The sequence below is a fragment of the Corvus cornix genome, chromosome 21 (genome assembly GCF_000738735.6).
Source record: "Corvus cornix cornix isolate S_Up_H32 chromosome 21, ASM73873v5, whole genome shotgun sequence".
Lineage (NCBI taxonomy): Eukaryota > Metazoa > Chordata > Aves > Passeriformes > Corvidae > Corvus > Corvus cornix.
This window is the reverse complement of record NC_046350.1, coordinates 1,977,278-2,001,358: the sequence shown is the minus strand read 5'-3', so window position 1 is coordinate 2,001,358 and position 24,081 is coordinate 1,977,278. Positions and strand designations below refer to the sequence as shown.

Genomic DNA, 24,081 nt, shown 5'->3' with positions numbered 1-24,081 from the left:
TGCAGAAAGAAAGGGAATTTTTCTTAATGTGCTCCTGCTGTCAGCTAAAACAGAATAGATTTTAGACTTGAAGTAAGGGACAGAAAGGTTTCAGTGGAGTTTCCTTCTCAGCACTGAGGCTGGAGTAAGGAAGAAGAGAGAGGGAGCACCAGGTGCACACATATTCAAGGGTGAGAGCAGGAACACTGTGCCCTATCTGAGGTTATTTCCTTTGCCTCCCCTCCCACCTTTTATCTTGCTGGTCTGTTTGGAATGTGAACTGACTTGGGTCAGGGGTGAGCTTGTAACTGGGCCTGTAGGACAGCCCCCAAGCAACTACTGTAATGGCACAAAACATAAACACTGGTTCCATCGTTAGAGATCTCACAGTAAAAAAATACTACACGTAGGAGAAGATTAAACAGACAGCAAAGTACCCAAGTTCCATTTATGTGGTAAAGTTAAAAGCCTTTCACAGGTAAATACAAGTTTCTTCCTGTTACTTTCCTGCCTGCAGAAATATTTTAGAGTTTTCCTTTCTTCAGCTTTCTCAGGAGTTTAGGGAGCCACTTCTACAGTCACTGAAACCTGGGCAGCAGCTGTTTTCAGTGCTGACAGAACAAAGCCTGTGACTGAAACACTTTGGTCACAAGGGGAGCACAAGGAGAAAGGGGTGCCAGCTCCTCACCATGGGCCGCTGTTGGGAGGGGCCTGGCATGGCCACACCGCTGCTCGTGTTCACAGCCTTCTTGGTGAGCTGGATGTACACATTCCCGTGGTCCTTGGACACCAGGCAGTGGTACAGGTCATCATACCTGACCTCCAGGAATATGGAATCTCTGTCCGTGCAGTCTCCGCTCTTCAGGAAATACACGGCCTTGGAGGAGATGAGCACACAGTAGCTGTCAATGTTCTCCACGGCGATGAAACTGCAACAAAGGAGAAAACATCATTAGCTTAAAGCTGAAAATAGCAAATTAAGCATTGTCTTCACCTGTTCTGTGACCTTCAGAAGTCCGTCAGAAAATGCAGTAGTGCAACATGTACAATTCATCTGTATTTAATTTAAACCGTTTAGAAATGGAGCTGATAAAGGACACTCTCACCTAGTTATAAAAAGATCATGCTGTAAATCAAATATTAGTGCTGCCTGCCTGGCCACCAGCTGTGGGCATTACAGGGACACATAAAAGTGTCCTTTGACAAGGCTTAGGAACAGTAATTTCCTTGCTCTGGAGGACTGCAAGTCCTAATGCTGAAGTTTAATTGCAACTAACTTCAGTTCTGGAGCTGGCACGTGAAAGGTTTGCAGACATTTATGACAAGAGCATTATCCTGTAACTCTCCTGTGCTTCCCTCCTCCCCACACCTCCCTGCCTTCAAAACCAAAACCAAGTTGAACCTGCTGCCAGGATCAGTAACAGAAAAGAGAAATTAGCTGTTTAACATGGGGTGAGAGGTTAAGCAGCAAGCAGGTTTCCCCAGGGAGATTAGACTGAGTGATGAATAGGAAGAGGGAGAGAAGAGTGAGTTAGGAATATTGAGAGTTATGATGGCTGAAAAGGCTGGTGTGTAAAAGAATAACTGTTAGGTGCAAAAGTGAAGTGGAAGTTGAACACACAAATGCTTCTCCCCCACTTCTGATTTACTACTGAAATGAGCCTCATTAGTGGGGCTTTTTAAATGCTGAAAAAATCAGCAACTTGAATGTGAAATCATAGCTGAGTAGAGTAATAGAGTAGTGCTAAATAGAGTAATAAAGTTCTGCCAACAGCCCCCAGGGTTGACATGCATCTGTAAAGGAGGATTCTCCTACTGTCAGGCAGCTTCCCAATTGCTGCCCTCTGAGCCACTGCTCATACAAACCTGCCTGCTGCCCTCACATCCTGCAGAATCCTCCACTGGCTTAGAAATCAGTGACCTTTGTCACTACTTGATTGTTCTGGTAAACAGAAAAGTTCCCCATCTCCAAACCCACCCTTGGCTCTACCAGTTAAATAACACTGTGCACAAACTGCTTCAAGCTGTAGCCAAATAAACCCAGAGCTATAAAAGGTATGTTAATAGCCAAAAATATGGCAAGAGGTCAGGCCATGGTTTCTTTTTGTGGTATAAAAGGATAACTCCAGTAATTCTGTATTCCCAGTCCTCTCAAAGACACTGCTCTGCACTGAAATTACCTTTCCCTCTGTGCTGTGTCCCTGCCCTCGCTCCCCTCACACTGGGAAAGGTGCACACACCAACTCCAGCCCACACTGTAATGTCAGTGCTGAGAAGGGCACAACCAGCCTCATTGAAAAGGGCCTGCAATGTGCTTTGCCCAGCTCTACCCTTGGATGAAGCTCCAGGATGGGATAAATGAACTGTGTTCCTTTAAGTAAAACAAACTGGGAGAAAAGTGGATTTCAGCTTAGAGGAACCCAGGTGAAAGACAACATTAACAGAGTTCCGGAAACCAGCAGCTGCCCCGCAGTTTTCCATCGGAGTTCAAACGCTTCGGGGCAAGGTTCTGCCTTTGAAATTAGCTAAATAGGATGGAGAGTGACATTTTTTATGAAGTGTCACAGAAAACTTAATTTAAACCCAGAGCAGCAGTACAGCTGCAGAGGAACAGCTTGATGCCCTGGACAGGCACATCAAACACAAGTGTTTGAGGGAGGCCCCGAATCCAACAGGGTCACAATGCCACTGAGCACACCACAGGGAGAAACGGGGCACTGACAGCTGCTCTCAAGTCCAGGGGCAGCACCTGGGCACTGACCATGGGTTGCATTTGCTCTGTAAGAACACCACATGATGCATGTACTTCTCCTTACAAGACTTTCACTGGTGGTATATATTCTGAGGAATGGAAACAGAGGTCAGTGAGTTAACAGAGAAGCCCAGAAACATTAGCTAATTTGTAGTTCAGGCTCTACATTTTGTTCTAAGTCTGAGTCATGCATCATTACCTTTGCTCTTGCCAACTGTTACTTTCTTCTCAGTGTCTAGTTCTTAAAACAGGTATTTTTAACCTTTTCAGATACTACTGCAAGATACAACTTTTTTTTTTTTAAACCCATACAGCTACACTATTATCTCAAATTAATAAAATGAAAAATTAAATGAAACATGATCCAGTAGAACAAAGTAGAAGCAACCAGATCTCTGGAGAATTTGTGGAGTTTTTAACAACATCAGGAAGTAATTACACTATATTTTCCAGAAGTGAAACAGCAAGCCTAACTGGAAAAAAATGTGGAAACATTTAGTTAGAACAGTAGAGCAAGGTATTAAACCCCCTTTTATGGATTTAACTCTGAAGAAAAATATGCAAATAATCAGGTCTTTAAATGTGTTTCTGATTATGATCCTAGGATAAAAGTCAGAGGCATAATTTTGTACTTATTTTCCATGACAAGAAACACTGTGTTCCTGTTGAATGGTGTTCCTAATGGTGAGAGTCACAGTGAATGAACTGCGTGACTTGATGACAAAGGCCACTGCTCTGCTATGGGCTACACTGGTGATTTTTTTTGGTCACAAATTGCTCTTTCCAGTCTCCCTGCCTAAGAGCCAGACTGAATAGGCACAAAGATCCTGAAAGGAGATGGAAACGGGATACCCCAAGTGTGAACTCACAGGGCCACAATAAGTGCCAGATTGCAAACTCTTCCTCAGGCAGAACCTGAAGTGGCACTGGTGACACCAAGTGACCCTGCTGAACCTGCACCTCCCTCTGCCAGGTCCACCATCAGCAGTTCCGACCCTTTGCCTTGGCAGATGCTCTGATGGGTGACAGACAGAGCATCTGACACCTTCCCCTGACACAGGTGATCAGTAACTGTGGTGGAGATCGGGCAAGTGATGAATTCTGCCTTTAGACCCCAATCCAACAAACTGACATCCCCTGTAGAATCACAGAATAATTGGGGTTGGAAAAGCCCTCTGAGACCATCAAATCCAACTGTTCCTCCAGCACTGCCCAGGCCACCACTAACCCATGTCCCCGAGTGCCACATCCACATGGCTTTTAAATCCCTCCAGGAATGGTGACTGCACTACTGCCCTGGGCAGCTGTGCCACAGCTTCATGACTTTCCATGAATAAATTTACCCCAATATCCAACCTAAAACTCCCCTGGTGCGACTTCAGGCCGTTTCCTCTCATCCTGTCCCTTGTTCCTGTCACCTGTTCTGTGACAGAAGAGCCTGACTGGCTTCCCCCTCCTGCCAGGGAGTTGTGGAGAGCCAGAAGGTCCCCCATGAGCCTCCTCTTCTCCAGGCTGAGCCCCCCCAGCTCCCTCAGACACTCCTGGTGTTCCAGACCCAGCTCTGTTCCCTTCCCTGGACACGCTCCAGCCCCTCAATGTCTTTGTTGTGGTGAGGGCCCAGAACTGAGTATGTGTCTGTGTGCGAAGCAGTTTTAGATGTGAAGACATGATGGCAGCAAACAGAACAGAAGTACTCTGTGTAAGTGGCTATGTACTCACAACTCATCCTGGATGTTGTCTGTCAGTTTGAAGAGCTGCTCCTGTCCCTCTGCTTGGCTCTCCAGGTAGCGGGGCAGGAGCCCCTGGGGTCCCCTGCAACACCGGGGCTTCCGCACTCGCTCTGCCTGGGTCCTGCAGCAAGAGACACACAGAGATCACCTGGTGCAGCCTTTTCTTCCACTGACACCTGTCTGCACACAGAGTTCTAGTCATTTTGAAATATGAGGTGTGACAAAGCCTTCAAAAATCCCAGATCTTCACCCACATGGCATGTAGATCCTGCAAGACTTGGCTCTGGAAGATACGGTGTCTACTCATACATTTCTATGAGACACACAACCATACAATAATAAAAATAGAAGGATTTTGTCTACAAGGAAGGGGCAAGTAGTTAAATTAGTAGGAAGAAGTAACCTGAGCAGAGTATACTCTCTGAAGATCTGAGGATGTATTTATCAGGAGTTTTACTGATTTGACAGATTTTTCCTCACTGCTCTAGAGAAAGTAAAAGTGCACCAATGGACAGCGCCAGGAGACTGCAAACTCTATGGTTATGGAAATAGGAACATACAGTTAAATTAAGACAGAAGAAAAATCCCCATTAATTAGGGTCCCCACAGCAGGGTTTAACATACTTTACCCTTCTGTATGTTTATTAAAAATGACAATAATAAAGATACACATGTGCGGGCTGACAGCCATCAGAGGTTGATACTGGCCACAGCATTGCAGAACTGCAGGCTCGGTTCCTTCCTTAGCAGTATTTTGTCAAAAAATAATACTCTGAATTCCTTCAAGCTCCTGGAACGCCCCACCCCTGAAGAATTGTGTTACAGGCTCCGGAACCCTGCTTCATTCCCTGTCCCTTCCGAGCAGCATCGCTCTGGGGCTGCTCCATGATATTTCACAGCTCTTCCAGGCTATTGCTGTTACAAATTTCCCGGCCAAATGCACCATTTTGGATTAGTGCTCTCCCTTCCCATCCTGACTCTTTTTAAAAACCCTGCACAAGGAACTCCAGCCTCCAGGGACAGGAAGAAGGTCCCACAGAGCATTACCTTTGCTTTTGAAGCTGCCCACCACCAGGAGAGAGCACTCACCTTCTGGGCTCCATGATCTGCAGATGTTTTCTCTGGACCCTCACTTCCTTGTCACCTTTCCCCCCCTCAGCACTCCTGTCTCACACCTGAAGCCTGAGCACCCTTTTAAAATTTGTTTTCCTTCAAGTTTTTGGCAACCCTGAATGCAGTGGTTAGAGCTGTGCTATTAAAGTACTTTGGATCTGAAGCAAGTCTTCTCTCCTGCCCCTTAAATTCCTTGGATATAAGCAAGATTCACCTGCACCAGATACAGCATTCTTGTCTTTCTGAACCTACACAAGAGGTGAACAAACATGTGCCTGTTTTTACCTATTAGACTCTTATAAAGCAGTAAAAAAAAGTGTTTGCCTCTGTGAATGCAAAATATTAAAACAAAGTTCCAAAGAGATTAAAGAATTCCAACCAGTATAATTCACATCTTGCTGCTTGTCCTACTTACTAACTTCCAAAAGCAGGAAAATAGCAAAAGATCACTAATCTAAGAAGCCCCTGTTGACTGTTAAAACCTCTCTATGCCACCTCTTGACAAGTTCAAAGAGCGACTGTCTGCAGCCTAAGGAGGGTTTTAGTTAACAGTGGCCAATCAATAATGTTTTGCTGAGACACTTTCCATTCTGCATTCAGGAAGGCTGGATAACTGGGACAGAGCAGCTGCACTGTGCAGTGGGTTTTACATGAACCATCCTTCAGACAAACACTCCCCTGTGCCAGCCTCTCTAATATTCTGTAGTACCTTGAGAAGAGGGATCTGAAGCACTGCAAGCAAGACTACCCTAAAAATGGGGATAGAACAGGGCCTTTTAATCCCATAGACTCTGTAACTACAGGGAACACTGGTTTCTAACGTCTGGCTCAAAGCAGGTCAGAGAGGAAGTACGACTGCTAAAAAGGCACAGGATACCAAATGGATTTCTGAAGGTTTGGCAATTTCTGAGCCAAGGTTTTATGTTTTGGTTTTGTTTTTAAATGAAGAAGCACCGTAGAGTACAAGTTCAGTGTTCACCCTGCCTTCCACGCTCAGACACTGATCCTGGTGATAACAGATCATTCCCTTTTTGTTGGTAAGGCCAGCAGTTCTCCAACCCAATGCCACTGGTGCTGGACCTAAACTGCATTGATTTAGTCCATCACCCCCTTGGCAAACTGCTGTGTTTGGTCTGCACAGCTAAAAACATTCCACACCATTTGATTTTTTTTAATCTAAAAATTTGTTCTACTGTCTCAAGTTACAGTCTGTAAATAATAAGCAACCCTGGTGAAATCCCAAAAGCTGCAGATTTGTCAAGCGGAGCGGACGGCAGTGCCCACATCTGGGTTCCATTACCCAGGCACTCAGCAGATCTGCTGATTCCTTTTTAATAAGCACACAAAGGCAATACAAGACAGGAATGCCCTCACGTCTGCCCGGCACAGCAGGGAATGGTGCTGCTGGATGGAGGCACAAAGGGCTGGGAGAGGGTGTTGGGAGGTTGAGATGAACACTGCAGCCCTGTCCTGCTCCAAGCTGAGCACCGGAGCTCTCACCCCAGCTGACTCTGCTCACTGGAACCAGTGCCTGGCATTGACTGGTTGGCTGGCATTTGCTGAGCAGTTCACAGAATCCTTGGGATTCAGGTGGCCAGTTTTAAGCCAGAAGTTTTGTAATCAAACACATCACCAACCTGATGAAGAAAGCGGTCAGGTATTAGTGGGGATAATTACTGACCAACTTAGGTTGAGAAAACTCTCCAAGAAACACCACATTTTCCAGAATCACCTGTCCTTGTTCCTTCACTCCATGTTCGCCCCTATCAGGTACCTACCCCATCAGGTTCCCACCATCAGGTCTGTAGATGTGATTCCTGCAGAGGTGCATAAACACACAGTGGCTTTGAGAACAACAACTGTTGCTCATCTTTGAGGGCCTCTTGGACCTCAGAAATTTCCCTGAAGTGTATCCTGAGTACCTTGACAAAAACACTGAATATCAAAAGACATTGATCCGTTAAAAGAAACCACCCCTCTTCTAAAATGATTTAGAAATTATTTACAAATTTACATCTTTCTGTTTCCTGAGTATCACACCCAGAATAATTATTCATAATAATACAACTTTAGGAAATGTAGCGACTTCTGAGAAAAACCAACACGGACAAAACCCCATGACCAACACAGTAATCACTGGATTTCATTTAAAATCTGTATCTGGGGCATTTCTCATCTAGATAAGAGAACAGCACTGGCAACCACAGATCTGTTCAAAAACCCAACCTGAGCATGGACACCCCAAGTCTTGCACAAACAACAGCTCTAAGTGCAAGGAGATGGAATTCTGGCACCTGGAACCAGTATTTAATGGACCAGGCTCCTCACAGACTGGACCTGCTGCAGCATCTGCCTGCCAGCCAAGCCCCATGGCCACACCTTGGGGTGCTCCTGGTCATGGGCTCCCTCCCAAGGGATCCTTCAGCCCCAGAGCTACCCCCAAAACTCTCAAGGAATCAGTTTCTTCAGCCACACCCAGTTCTTGCTGCCAAAACTTCAGCAACTGTCACCACCTCATTATTCCAGCCCACTTAAGCAGTAACTTGCTGGTTCTGGTACAGCTAAAATTCAGTGTTTCCATTGTAAACTCATTTTTTTTTCAGGTTTAAAGCCTGCTCTGGGCTGTAGCTTGGCATACTGACTTTCAGCCTGGGAATGATTTTTATCCCCTTGAAATAATTATAAAACAACCTTAATTCAAACAAAGGAAAATGGCAGGTAATGTAAGACACAATTCAAAAGCTGCTGGCATTTTCAAGAAAAAATAAAATGAAACTATTACTGGCTCTGGAAAAAGTCTGCTTCCTAAATACAGGGAGTGCTTTGTCTGAGGAGGCTTCAGTGCATTTCAGACATTAAAAGTGACATGATCTGATAAGTTAAGGGAGGAATAACCTTTATCTTCTACCATAAAATACACAATTAAAATACCTGATCCACTTGCTTGAGTTTCAGACTGACTTGCACCTGCAGCCTTCCATGAGGATCACCATCCCACGCACATGATTTCCATGAAATGCAGAATGAGGATGGTGGTTGTGCCACAGACATGATGGGAGGACACTGTGCAAAAAACACTTGGGAGTGCCAGAACCAATTAAATGCTGAACAATGTATGCCCTTAAAAATTGAGTTGAAAACTCAGCCATCACAGTGACAAATTCTCAGTGCTGCAGCCATAGCTTGGGAACACATGGATAACAAACGAAAACAAACATGTGCCACTTGTGATGGGGTCTGTAGTGCACATCACACCTCTGCACAGCACTAAAGATCCACTATTTCCACAATTCTTTCCTCACTGATGCACTTAACTTTGTTTCATGTGCTGAACCCATGTGATGAGCAAGAATATTCCCTGAATTTACTGAGCAGAAGGGGAGAGATAGCACAATTTTGATGTGCCAGCTCTCAGCATCTGAGAAATTTAATGCCTTGGGCCTAACTTCAGGCAAACGTGGCAATCTAGATTCCCTGTTCCCTGGTGATTCTACTGGTGCTCTGTTTCAAGGGGTCAGTGCACCCTGTGCCGGACCTTGGGGTGCAGTTCCCAACAGGCAGGTCACTGCCTGATCCGAGATCTGGCACAGCCATGGGATTTATTTGCTGGTTCCAACGCAGATGCTGTTAAGGTGTGTTAAAGTGCACACACGGTGGAGTCAGTTGAGTGCTGGATTTGGCATCAGAATGTCTCAGTTAGATGCAAGAATGTGTAAAATCATGAGCCAGACAGCTCCCTGCTGACTGCAGATCTGAGGAAGCTCATATGCACCGTTTATTCCAGCAAATGCATGGAATATATTGTGCTTGTTAAACATGTTCCCAAAATGCTAGTTTCAGGCAGAAACATGCAAATAAATGGTGCCTAGGGTTAAAACCTCCCACTTACAGTCAAATCCCTCCTCTTTGGAGGGATCTCCCAGCTCAGATGCTGCAGACCTTTAGCTGACCCGACATGCCTTTAGGAGAGTACAGCATGCTCAAGGAACAACTGTTTATCATGGAGGTTGTTCCTGCCAGTTTCTTGAGATAGAGCTTTTCTCCCCCCTCCCTTTTCTTTTGTACACCAGATCAAAACAAAATTGAGAATTATTCCTTGGGTTTACAACCTCACCAGGCTCCAAGTTCAAAAGGAATTGAGAAGAGATTAATTAAGACACAACTTAATTATGACATATTACAAATCCAGCATTTGGACAAGGTGTTTGAGCTTGCACTGTAGACAAAGCACTGACACCAGCTGCACCCAGGGTATCAACCTCTGGCACTTGCCCCACCTCTGCCTGTCACAGTTGTGCAGCAAAACCCGCATTTTCTCAAGCACTTTGGCAACATCAAGCTTAAGAAGTTGACAAAACGTAACACTGCCATCCTAGTTTCCAGTTTCTCCTTGACTTTTACTGTACTCATTACAGGGATATCTGCAGCTGTCATCTTAAAAAGTTTCTTGTCTAACCAATGTGTTGAAAAATGCTCCCATTCGCCTTCTGACTTGATGTAAAAGATAGTTCTTAGCAGGAATTTCCTGCAAACACCTGTCTGAGAACAGAAGCTGAACATGCCTTAGTGAAACCAAAGTGCCCAGGGCCATAACACTGCTCAGCCTCAGGGTACTGTGGGTTTAAAATATTAAATACTGTCTGCTGCCAGGCAGGGCCCATAGCAGATGGAGCATTGCTCTTATGTCTGTGCCCATGGAATTCCAGATTGGTTTGGGCTGGAAGGGGCCTTAAAGCTCATCCCGTTCTACCCCCTGCCGTGGGCAGGGACACCTTCTCCTATCCCAGGTTGCTCCAAGCCCTGTCCAACCTGGCATTAGACACTGTCAGGGACAGGGAGTCACGTTTATAATGGTCCCATCATTGCTGGTCAAGCAATACCCAGTTGTAGCAAATGCAAACACAGTGACTTTACTTTGAGTATAAAATACTTCAATCTAACAGAAATGCTTCCATGTTGTATTCCTGCCTTTCTGGGAAAGCAAATCTGCTTTGGGGGAAAAAAAAAAACCAGGGGTCCTGCCCAGCACCAGGACAGTGACTCTGGCTGTGCATGAAGGACTGTGTCAATCAACTCTAACGACTGGATGTTTCTTCTCTTTCCAACCCTCCTTTTAAACTTCTCAGTTACTACAACTGGGGCTGCAACAGGTACAGCAAAGTGCTCCAGCACAAACCTCACCCAACAAAAAGCTACTCATGAGGTTTGTTTGATTTTTAAAGTTCACAGTTGCAAGAACAATTCAGATCAACTGGCTGTACTTACAAAACTGATAAAGAGCATTCCACATGTTAACAGCAACATTAGGTGAAAAAATTATCTATAAAAATACCAGCCACGTGCTAAATGAGGTGACATCAAGGCAATAAATAGCTCCATCTGTATGAAACAGTTTGCAGAACAACCCAGAAGACGTATCTGAACAAAAAAGTAACTATGGATGAAGCAGTGCTGAAAAAAAAGTGGGTTGGATTTTTTTTTTTGGTTAAAAAAAAAGATCAGTCTTACATATTTTTCCGCAATCACTTTATAAATCTGCTGCACATTAGAAATCAGACACACATGTATGTTTTTCAAGTACAGAAAGTCGAAGGTTTACATTTTAATAGCAAAGTGCCTATTTGTGAATGGCAGCAGTGTATATTACAGGCAGTGTGAGAGGGTTAAACAGGACAGCCTCGACTCTTTATAAACTTTTGCCCTCTGGATATGTACTCATTGGCTGCTGTACAAGACTCGAGCTGTATTACACGCCTTAACGATATGGTTCAACTGTCGGTCAGGCTCGGGGCTGGCGCTGGGCCAGACCGCAATCAATGGGACACAAACCTCCCCCTTTCAGATCATCACGAAGGCTCATATTATCTCCTTTTTGTCGTGCTGGTTAAATTTATGGAGCAGAACCCCGAAGCTGCATTCCTTGGCCTGGGCCGGCCCACGCGGGCCTCCCTTTGTTTGGTACTGTAAGGAGCGTGCTTTGGAGGATTGCGGGGTTGTTAGTTCAGGCACTGACTGTTTGCTCATGACTGAAATGAAAAGAGTTCAGGGGAAGGGCAAAAGGACAGCACAAGTGTAAAACCCCATCCCAGCAGGCCCTGGGCTCCCATCTACCGCTCCGGCCTGGGAGTGAACACAAAACCTCAAGTTAATGACAAAGGGGAAAGCCTCTCTAGTAACAGGTAAACAGCCCGGCTGCACCTGAGCAGCACCTCGAGCTCTCCTGCTTTCAGGCAAGCCTGCAATTGCTACATAAAGATGAACCTCGACTAAGCTGGCTTAAAACACTGCTTAGAAGTGGTATTAGTTTAAAAGCAATGCTGTATCTCTTTGTTTGAAAATAAAACCCATCAGTGCACACAGCCACACAGTTTACTATTTCCACCACTTTAAACACATGGAATAACCTCAGAGAACCCGGTATTTACGATGTAGCACGGAATTCTAATAAGACACAAAAATGACTGGAAATACAGTACAGAGAGAAGATTTTCATTTTGTCTAAAATGGGCATTTCTTACATCTTTATACTTGGTCTGAGGATGAAAAAAATGCACCTCTGGGTAAGCTCAGACACTCTCTACTCAAAGCTTTGTTCCTGTCATAAATAAAGGGCACTTCTTGATCCCACTCCTGACACCATTCTCATTCCAAATCCAAAAGACAGCACTGTAACACCTACGGAGAAGAAATTAGCTCTATACTAGCTGAAACCAGGGCAAGATCACAAACTAAGGATGTAAGAAACCTTGAGTGTGATCTCAAAGCAAAAGCACCAGGAGCAAAGGCAAATGGAAAGACTCAATTCCAAATCCACACAAGAGAAGCAAATACATACATGGGAAACCCCAAGGACTCTCAGTGTTGTGTAAGAATAGAAGGTGCCTGTGGACTCATTCTTCAGCATGGATATTCAAAAAATATCCACCCCTACCTTCATCATTATTAAGACATTCCCAAGAAGCCACTCCAGACCTGCTGTACCAGACTTCACCCCTGTGGTCCCAGCACAGCTGTCTCTGTCCAGCAGGTCACACAGTCACTGCACTGGTGAGCAGCTCCTGTCACTTGTGCCTTAGAAATAAGAACATAAACAAACCCTACACTCCTATTGCACTACACCAGTTTCATCTTTCCTGCTATTTTTATGAACTGAAAATCCTAGAAAAAGGGCTAGAAGAGATTATGAAAACTCACAGAATGTATGAGATGTTTCTCAGTGCCAGAGCCCAAGCCCGACACTGGCCACAGCCTGATGGGCTGTCCCAGTACATTCCAGCAGATATGGCTGGCTTGAATAAGCCTTTGTTCTTTCCTGGTGGGCAGACGCTCCCTACTTATCCCACCTCGTTCTGAGCAGGCAGATTTGTGAATTGGAACTGCGAACTCTTTACGGCCCAGTCTTCGATGACTTTTTAGTAGGTTCTGCAGATGGTCATGCATGAATATAATTTTTTTTTCTTTTCCAAAGACTCTCCAATTCTATTCTAGGAGGCAGCAATGCAGACTAATTAAATCTGCAGCTCTCTGGAATTGTTTCCACCCAAGGCAAGTGTTACACAGAATACATGAAACAGCAGCATCCTTTAGCAGAGATGCTGTGATCTAAAAAAATCACATGAATGCCTGAAAACAGGAAACATGCAAAACAGGAAGAAGTGTTTCTTTTACTTTTTGGTCTTTGTGTCCTAAAGCTTTGGATGAAATAGAAGATAATTAGAACATGCAGGCTCTAGAAATACAAGTATTTCCAGAAGACATAAAACTTTTTCCCTGTCTAGCTGCATTCCTTTGAGTTAACAGCTAAATACTGTGAAGTGGGCACACAGAATAAGAATTCCACTTTGTGAAGCAAATATTTCATGTCATGTGAAGTTCAAGTATCCAACAAAGGATTTATCTGCTCTTTTCAGAAGGAAGTTCATAATTGCTTCTATTTCTGATGGACTACACCGGACCAACGTTAGAGTGTCTTGGATTTAACTGAACTGGAAGACATTAGTCACCTACTGCAAATGTCTGTGTGTCCTAAGAAACTTTCCCATGGCCTCCAGAAGTGTTGCACTGGAAAGGGAGCAAGTTCTGTACCCATGATGTCTGTTTTCAGCCAGCTCTCCTTTCCTACCTGACGAGACTAACACCAAGCAATGCATTTCCCTCGCTAATGTGCACCTTTTCCAGACCAGTTACTGCATACAGTAACATCAAGCTGAATCTGAACCCAGATTTCTGCATTCAACCCAGCCCAGGCAACGGTTTAAGTCTAACAGGAGCTGGACATGGCTCACTGCATGCAGCACCTTTCACCAGGGATGGAAAGGCCCCTGCCCTTACTTGTAACATATCTGGAGGGTGTGGAGGCCACCACAGTAAGAACTCTGCATTCATTCATCCTTTTGAAATTATTTATTGCTATTAATGAATGGACATCTAAAGAAAAAGACGATTTAACATTTTATGCTTGGGTAACTCCTCAGCATTGTTCACTTCAATGTTTTCCATTTTCATGATCTGTCCTCCCCTTGCAACATTCCCTTCCGGTGCCTCTGTCCCTTGAGCAGAGTCTGAAAGCATCCAGGGTATCTTTCTGCCCTCAAATATCAAGTTAAACACTAATGTTCTAGTGGGAAATCCTTCTTACTCACAGAATAGATGCTGGGATTTAGAATGACAGCCAGTCTCTCACAAAGCCTCCCTGTTTAATGCCAACGGACATGTCACCACTGGAGAACCCAGTGCCTGCACAGTTTTCTTAAGCCAGGTTTTTGTTCAGTTTAATACATTTTCTGAAGGTAAAGCAAAAAGGCTTAAACAGTAAAAGTTACACAAGTCTTAACTAAAGATTTAGCCCTCCTTGTTGGAATTTGTTGGAACCATCTACAGCTTCTTTCTTAAATGTAGGGTGCATGAAACGCCAGAGGTACAACGCGAGGGAGCTGAACAGCCTCAGCAACTTAAACCCTTGAGCTTGAAAAAGTGTCTTTTTACAAACAGATAACAGGGCTGTTTGGGGGTTTTCCTGTCTCAGATGCTGCTACTCTAAGTCTAGCTCGTAAGCCCCAGAGACTAATCAAGGTAACATATGTAAAGTGTGAGACCTGTATGATTAAACATTGCCCAATGCAAGCCCATAATTGCTTATTTTTTTCCAAAAACCTCCTATTACATAAAAATACTCCTATAGGCAGATATGAAAGGAACCACATCTATATAATATTAATGTAGGGTTATGTTGCTTCTCTAGGTTCAAACACCATGAGTTTTACTTCCTTCCAAATAGTTAAACTGAGTCAAGTTCAGAAAAGAGAACAATGACAACTGAGTATTCCAAACATAAATGGTATTTAGTAGTGCTGATCCCCAGGAACAGCCTCCTGGAAACATTATTCAGACATACAGTGGGTATCTGCAGTAATGCACAAAAATGTGTTAAGAGTTTGGGCACCAATCCCACTCAACCCTCTAAAAAGGAAAGGGAGAGGGATGTGTCAGTGCAGTTTGGGTTCTCCAAACCATCTGACTTTTACTGCGCACAAACAATGGACAGTGTATTGTTCTAGAAACTGTGACACTTTTATACATGAGGCTCTAGGATTACAGACTGCGTAATAAAATATGATTAAGCAAACTCAATGTTTTAAAACTTCATCTTTCTTTTACTGTATCCTGTGGATTACAAAAGAAACCCAATGAAAACTAACTACATGCATCATTTCTTCAGCCATGCATAGCAAATCCTGTTTTATTGTGAAGAACAGAGCCTGTAAGTCCCAAGAAATTATCCTTCAGCTCTTTGTTCCAGGAGGGAGGGCAAAGGGAACAAACTGTGAGATGCCCAGCCTGTCAGTGCTGGTGGAGGACACAAAAAAAAGGAAAGAAAAGCTGCCTCCCTGTATTTCATTCTCACACAGAGGTACTCAGGCTTGACTTCACTTTCCTTTATTTCTATAATTTTTTTAGAAAATTTTGAAAAATTTTGAAAAAAACTTTGAAAATTTTATTTTTATTTCTTCAAATACTAAGTTTTATTAGCCACTGTATGAGTACGTTGAGCTTCCGAAGTGCAGGGAAATGTGGGGTGGCATCGCACCCCATCCTCAGTTCTCCTAACTTTGGGCACTCCAGAACAGTCATCACAAGCCTCAGCTGCTTGAATTCCTTCCAAAAAGCTTTAAGGGGAAGTTGATTTTCCCCTTAGGAAGAGTGAGCATGCAAAGCAATCTTGACAGATTCCACTCCCAGGCAAACATAATCACTACTTGACTGACAAAAAGCGCTACTAGTTTCTTGATGCACAGCATAAGACTTGTGCAAAATGAGATCTGAGTAGAAACAAGAAAAAAAACTAACACATTCTTACAGAGAGCTATAGAAAAGAGAACCAACTAGAAGCCAGAAGTGTCTTATGAAAGAAGCACTCCTTGAATAGAAAAAGGAACAGAGAACCACTTTCTGTTCATTCTAAAGGCAGCTTCATTTATTTAGAAATCATTTTAAGTCTTAGATGATGGATTACTGCATCTTTCTAGTTTAGAAACTAAATTAGCTGAGGTGCATTTTCAGAAAGAAATTAAGGTTTTGAGATTAAATCAGCCACACTGAAAAGAAACAGGGCTGCATTTGGGGAACTGCTTCTCCGACAAGGAAATCCACATTTACTTATGCAACAAACAAGAGCAGACACTTCAAGAACAGTGCCAGTATCTCCAAATGAACTACAGAAAGCTACCAGTGATAAAATAAAACTTAACAGAAGAATACTGAGCAGGTGAGACTGGTCACAGAAAAAGAAGCATCTACTGAGGTGCTGCTAAATGTGTAGACACAAACCCAGGTTTGCTTAACTACAAGGATCTAGTGATATAAAACTACATTTGGAGGACAAATTAAGAAGCACTTAAAACCCCAGGGAGGACACTGAAGTACTGAAGGACCTGAAGAGGTCAGAAATATGACAGGAAATTAAATGGGGTTCAACCTACAACATTGCATTTCTGGGGAAAAATAACCCAGAACACAAATGTGAAATGACAAGAAGATACCTGCAAAGCAGTAAAATCAAACAAAACATAAAGAAAACCTCTTGGGGCAAAACAGCAAGCAGAAAAATGGGCATCAGTTTGCAATGGGATATGGCAGTAAAACCAAGACAATTCTGGGTGGCTTGCAGAGCACAGCTTGTCCCAGAGCAGAGGAATGACGGGCCCTTTTCACACCACACTGATGGGAACCTGCAGATGGGGAATTTCAAAGCATCTCCACAAAAGCAGGGGAACAATCTGCATATCAGCTAATGACAGAAGAATGTAAACCACAAAATCCAGTTGGACAGTAACTGAGCATGGGAGGCTGAGCTGACACTGAGGAAAAGCCCATGACTACAGCTGTGCAACAAGGACAAATCTGCTCAAAGAAAACAGATTATCATGAAGACCTGTTATCCCACTGGGAGAAAGAAAATAGGATGTGAAGGAAATCACACTGCTGAAGTAATTAATTGATTAGACTGATAAATACATTTTTTTCTCTGGCTTCTAGGAAAATCTCAGGAAGGGCTTACCAGGAGAATAACAACATCCCCTTGACCAGAATCATGGCCCATACATGACTGACATTATTGTAAAGAGTTGTAAAGTCAGAGCTAGATCAAGTCCAAGGTCAGGACCAAATCTGAGGCACATACAGAAGTGTAAAGGTTCAAGCAATATATACTGTAAAACCTGAGAACCTCGTGGCAATATATTGGCTGAGTTGGTCTCCATACAATTATGTACGTATTTCCTACTTCTCCTTGGTGTCACTGATACTCATGCTCTCAACCACACTACTTTTGACCTCACAAGGCAAATCACAGCTAACAGAGAGATGCATGCAAAAAGGCAAAAAAAATCAAATTAAATCACCTTCTTTTGACATTGTGTCAAACTTTGCAACCTCATTGCACAACTCCAAGTGATGAGCAAAGGAACAACTAGCACAGGCTGCTGCTTTCCACATGAAGTACATTTAAAAGAATAAAATATTTACATAACAATCTTCTGTGACCATTAATGGCTTTCCAATCTCAAACTTTCTTTACTAATAACAGTCTACTTCATGGACAGAATTCATCAGAATTGAGGAGGTCATGGAGTTATCTCCTTACTTCTAATTTTCACATTGTGACTCAAAAAAGAACACAAACCCTTGCAGCAACAGTCCAAGAATAATCTTAAACTTGCACTGACCTGGCAGAAGCCTGAAAGAAAGCCATAAAGAGAGTTTCCTGTACTAATTCTTAGGTTAGACACACATCTAAATATAAACGTTCTTTACTCGTGCTGTACCAGGATGTAAAACATGTTTCTAAGCGAGAGCTCTCCAAGCATATCCAGAGACATAACAGCTTTCCTGTTTTGAACTGGGCTTTAAAGACTTTTGGCAGTATATGAAAAATATGGAAATAATCAGAACTGTTGTATGTAACACTGGAGTACTTGGAACACATAAAACCCACTCAATAAAGGTATCAAATCATAGACATTAACTGTTTATAAATTAGAGGTATACTGCACTTTCACCAACTGCTTTATGCTCTCTTCTGCATTAAATTTAGAAGTAGTAGGGCAGCTTTATGATTAGATAGTAAGTTTGTAAGATTAGCCTTTAAAAAGTCCAGTCTAAAGTCAGATTTAAAAATATTTTCTTGCACTTTAAACCAATCACCTTTGAAACTACCCCCTTAAGGTCTAAACCCATCACCTGCGCCTCAGCCATGCTGATCTGGCTCCCTGTTCCCAACACATGGCGTGTGCCAGCTGCAGGAGTTCCAACACAAATCAACACATTTCAAGACAAAAAAGACTCATATCCATGTAGCCTGATCACAGGAACACATGCTGCAGACTGTTGATTGCATTCACGAACTTTGCTGGAATTAAACTATGTCTTTTAGGAAAGCCAACAACCTCAATTAAAATTCTTCATCCCACTCAAATCTGATCCAATGGTTAAAGTCAAGCAGCTGAAATTCAGAGCTTTTTTTAAAATTCAACCATGTAATTAGAGAATTGCAATGGGCCTGTAATTTACAGTTACATATCCTGCTATTTAAATGCAACTGCAATTAACTGGCTGAGTCAGCTTTGCAGCAGCACCAGGAGCGTGCACAGGGTAAGGTCACACAGCTCTTGTCACGCTTATGAACTCAGTCTTCAGGTGTGCAAAACTACACTGGAGACCAGCTCCTCCCATGCACATTCAGTCACATCCATCAGGGAAGGCTGCTCTTGTGTGCCGAGCTTGGAAGAGCCAACACAGCCCAGCACACTCCAACCGGAGCCAGCAGCTCGGGCTTGGAACGTTATTCTCCTCTGATTCCAAACCACACATACTTGAGCAGTTACAAACGCGGCAGGGGGATAGTGGTACACGGCAGCCCAGAAAACAGACAAACCCTTTGTTGTGTGGGGCTTTTTAAACCCCTAAAAGAACAATTTGGCTCCTTCATTATATAAGTACATAAAACCCACACACCAAACAAAACATGAGTGCAAGGTTGCTTACAGATGGAGGTGGCATTTTGGTCCCACCCCACTCCTTACACTACCTACATGTTCTCAAGTACATTTGTTTAGCTAAAAAAAGTTTTGATCGGACTTTTGTAGACTGGAGAACTGTAGTAACTGAGTAACCTTGAGAAAGGTCGGGGCTTTTTTCCCCTTTTTTTTTTTTTTCCTTTCCTCTTGTAAAAGGTTGTTGGGTCAGAAACTCAACTGTGTGTAGATAAAATAAAATAAAATAAAATAAAATAAAATAAAATAAAATCAGTAAAAAATAAGATAAAATAAAATCATTTTACAGTGCTCATGCATGACAAAAGGATTTCAATATCTAGTGGAAGCAAAAACATGGTTCAGCTGATCTGTCTTAACCTCTTCTCTGAACTGACAGTTAGCAAGGCAAAGAGAAATATTTCCCAAAGGAAATACAAGCCCAAGATCAGGCTGGCTGGAGACCCTCTTGCCCTCTCTCTCCTGGCTGGTGTCCAGTTTGGCAACTGTTGGTAACACCTACTGCATACAGGCTGTATCTCACAGAAGCGTGTCAAAACAAGAATTTTAAGAGTATTTTTATCTTTAAACAAATTACAATAGACACACAGCTCAACCAGAAATCCAGCTAACAGCACAGCCAGGTGTGCTTCTCCCCACCTTTACATAAATCAGTCAACCTGTACAGTCACAAAATTAAGACACGTACAAGCGAAACACTGGATGCGTTTTCTCAGGGATGCACTGAGAGTTCTCATTTAATTTTGTGCATGCAAATATACTTACCAAATTTCAATCCTTGACCTCTTGGTTTTACAAATCAGGGTAAGTCCCAAATATGTAATACACACATGTACAAACTTCCATTTTCAGAACAAAGCCCACCTAAGGTCATTCTTCAGGCTTCCTTCAACTCACTCACACTTAAACTTATTTTTTACTGAAACCCTGATGTAGACCCTTCAGAATCCAAGAGCGGCATAATAAAACACAGGAAATGGAAAAGCCAAATGGGAAGACAAAACAAGCAGAAAACCCAGCATTTTTCAGACATTTTTCACCAAGCTTTCTGACAATAAAACCTGCTTAGGGTTTTCTTTCACTTCTTCAGCAGACGGGTCTAGTGTACATAGAACAGGACTTCTTGGCATAGTAATACAAAGCAAACTTTTGGCCACAAAGAGCACAAAAACTCTTCTCTCAGAGCAGCCCTTTCAGAACTTGGCCCTTTCCCTCTGCCACACTCACAGTCAGTGCTAATGAACATTTATTTATTTTAAGCAAAACCATCATTACTTTGCTGAGGCCACATTACACCAGTAACTGAGCACAGGAAGAAGCCAAAGCATCTGTCCTGACGTGCTGATCCCTCACACAGAGGAGGATGGTCACATGCACATAAGGGCACACAGCCACTCCCTTTCATAACTGAGAATTTTGCACGAAATGAAAATTAGAAAATAGTGACACTATATTGATGACAGAACTCTTCAAACCTTTCAAGAGCTGTTTTTCTACGGTGAAATGAAAACTGGAGGTAGAGCAAGGAGAACTCCTTCATTTCAACTCTGTGTGAGGATTTAGTGGTAGAAGTTTAACCTTACTACCATACAGCCTTTCTAAAACCTTTGCTTTATCTAATGCTGTAGCTTAATAATTCCTGTTTTATGTTGCAGATTTTTCGGGCAAATTTCACTCTTGTTAGAGTATCAACAAATGCCATCTATCAAACAAAAAGCAAATGGAATTAAATGGGCTGATAACAGCTTATGTTAACCTTGATTATTGTTGCTTTGCTTGCAGAAAGACAATCGGTTCAGAAGTTGCAGCAGGCACTGATACACAGTTTTATAGTATTATTCACTAGAAATCTCAACTGGTGGCTGACCTGGGGCCGCTCAGGGTCGCAGTGTCCCTCACTGCCTGTGCGGTTTCCGACGCGAAATCCAGCGCTCCTGCCACAGGTTTGGTGACAGTGCCCACCAGCCCCTTCCCCAGGCCGGATATGAAACCACTGACCCCTCCTTCTGTTTTCACACCTTCCACTGTCGACGTTATGACACTTGTCAATCCTCCAATGATACCTGGCAAAGACAAGAGCAGCGGAGAAGTCCAGAATTATTGGCTCTAGAACGTACAGAACCTCATCCACCTGACAGCTCTCTGCCTACAGAGTTTATTGTGCATTTAATTTAATACACACTGTTTCAAACTTAATTACATTAACCAGTAACTTTACTTTGTATGTAGTATACACATGCATATGTACAGACAATAATATCCCACAGAAAAATATTTAATTCATCACTAAATATATGTATTTAAAAATATTTCTATACTGGTTCACTTCCAGCAGCACTTACCAAGAGTCCTCATCCATTGCACAGGTTAACTGGTTACTTAGGATGTGACTAAATTCTATCACCGCGAAAGCTGGTACAACTTGAGACAGAAAACAGTAGAATGCATTTCTCCACTGGACGAAGTCAATTATTTTAAACTGGCACTTTAAGTGTCTTTAAAGTCAGTTTCAATGACTTTAACTATGATGCTGCCAACAGATATTTTTGTGCACATTTCCCTTCCTGCAAACATCAGTGCTCTGAGAAATCAAGCACCTACTGAAGTTTCAAAAGACTTGGAACAGTTCACATTGTCTGAGAACACACTTTAGAGATTTCATATCTCCGTGATTAAAAGATAGTTTCTAGTGCCCTGGCTCAAGCACTCACCTGCCCAGCTTCCAGCAGGCAAGGGCTCCTCTGAGGTCTGTAACTCAAGTACAGACCACGCAAATCTCAACAGCCAAACTCAAAAAGCACAAAGTATTTAAATCTCTCCTCTTGAGTAACTATAGTTTATGATTAAATCCTGTCTGTTGAAATGTAGTAATTAGCAGTTCCTTTCTTTTTTCAAAAAACGGAATGGGAAGCATTTAAAAATGCCACAGACTTAGGATTAGAACAGCCACACTAATTACTGGATAATACAACACAGTTAAGTGCTTTCATAATGGACTTTTCAGCAAAGACTCACATATTTTGGATTTCCCGTGTTTCTACCAATTTATGTCAGACTGTACAGCACACTGGTGTGAGAGGAACCTTTCATGATCCATTTCATACCTACAGTGTCTCTGTATGACCAAAGCAAAGCAAAAAGACTTTTCTCAGCATAGAAAAGATCCTCTTTTACTGAAAGCCAAATCAGCTTTGCACAGGCTGCAACAGTTACACTGTGAGAATAATATTTAAACAAACTGAGTCAAGATGATGCAAAATATAAATATTTGATTTAAACTTGGCTTGTATTGATTTAACGTTCTTCAACAGATAAATCATGAACTAAATTGATGTGAAGTTCTGGCCAAATTAAAACTAGTCCACTGCCTTTTATACAAGTCCATGCCTCTAGTTCTTAGTACACTGAAAAAAACCACGAAATAACCCAACTGGTGAAATGTAACTTTAAACTGATGTACTGATTCCAAGGAAACTCAGGTTTCTGGAACTAAAAGCAAACATAAGAAAGCTACAACCCAGCCATACTAACATTTTATTTTAATGTCTGGCCCTCAAAAAAAACCTGTGTATTTCATGCTTCTACAAAGAAATGGATGTTCTGGATGAATTTTCTTTGCAATTTCATTTTAATTTGCAAAAAAAAATTTACTTCCAGTTACATGTGAAAAGCCCTGATTAAATGTAGTTTCTGTTGACTTGAAAACCAAACAAATGCCCCCACCCCGACCTGCCAGTACTGAAACTCAAGCATAAAGCCTCTGATAGCTCCACTGCCCAGGCTTCCAGCAAACACGCAGCAGTAACAATCACTGTTCTTTGCAATCTGATCATCCCTTTTAAGAGAGAAATGAATTGAGATTACAGCTAAGGATTACCATGTGCAAGTCCATGGATTCCAGCTACAAGGTGTTCTCCACTGGTTGCAGCATGATATCGGATGTATTCCCGCTCCGTCTGATGTCTGTTATCCATGGTCTTTCCCAAACCATCTGACAAAGTCCCAGCAAACTGCAAGAGAAGAACCTTTTCCGTTATTAAAAGAACAAAAGCTGTTTCTCCTAAGTAGATTCATTGCAGAAAATACCTAAATCCTACTTGTGAAATGCACATTTATACAAATCATTTTGATACATAACGAAATCTGTCCAATGCTTTTGCCATGGAGAAAGCTCAGAACTACATCAACACATACAACGGTGGTGACAAGGAGGTGCACCAATTACTGTGGCCAAGCCAAAACAAACCAAGTCTGTGAAAGATGTACCAAAAGCAATGCCAATGACCCAACTGCGACCCCTCAAAACCTCAAAGGAATGCTATTTAGATACAAAGCTTTTCCTCTGAAAAAATATGTGCAAAGCTTCAAGGCAAATATGCCTGTCATGAAACTAAAACATTTTTAAGAGTGAATTAAATTCTTTTTAGTAACTCAGGGTAGAAGTGGCTGTGTTGTAGAAGGAGTGGGAGCCAGGCCACACTCACAGCATGACATGGGGAGATCCCTGACAGGATTCCAAGCTGTGCTGGGAAGTGTTGTCCTGGTTTAAAGGACAGGTGTCTGCCAAGGAAGGTGGGAACCTCCCTTGGAATGGAAAATATGACCCCCTTTTCCTCCAAATTATTCTAACTTTGAAATTACAGGGCTTTCAGGCAAAGATATGGGAAAAGGAATAACAGTTCTTTACTAGCATGTATAACAAGGCAAGTAACAACAACAACAGCAGCAACAACAAACAGAACCAGAGACCCAGTGCCGGCCTCTATCGGCCGCAGGCGCTTTCCCCTCGGTGCAGTTCCACTCACGGCCGGCAGGGGCGCTGCTGGCTCCCGGCCGGGCAGGGCAGGTGCGGTGATTCCCCCGCGCCTGCAGGGGGCGCTGTGGCGCGAGCTCAGCTGCCTCTCCCACACATGGTAACACCGGGCACAGCCGGCAAGAGAGAGAAAAAGGGGCTCCT

General features: G+C 42.9%; 1 protein-coding gene across 6 annotated transcripts in view; it reads right to left on the bottom strand.

Annotated features, from left to right (window-relative positions):
• VPS13D (vacuolar protein sorting 13 homolog D) overlaps positions 1-24,081 on the bottom strand; it is a 97,053-nt gene that overhangs the window by 999 nt on the left and 71,973 nt on the right. For all 6 annotated transcript variants that reach the window (XM_039564112.1, XM_039564115.1, XM_039564113.1 and 3 more), the window contains 4 exons: positions 23,002-23,134; positions 20,992-21,187; positions 4,451-4,582; positions 668-908 (listed from right to left, as the gene is read on the bottom strand). In XM_039564112.1, the coding sequence (XP_039420046.1) occupies positions 668-908; positions 4,451-4,582; positions 20,992-21,187; positions 23,002-23,134 (702 nt within the window). The remainder of the gene's footprint in view (positions 1-667; positions 909-4,450; positions 4,583-20,991; positions 21,188-23,001; positions 23,135-24,081) is intronic.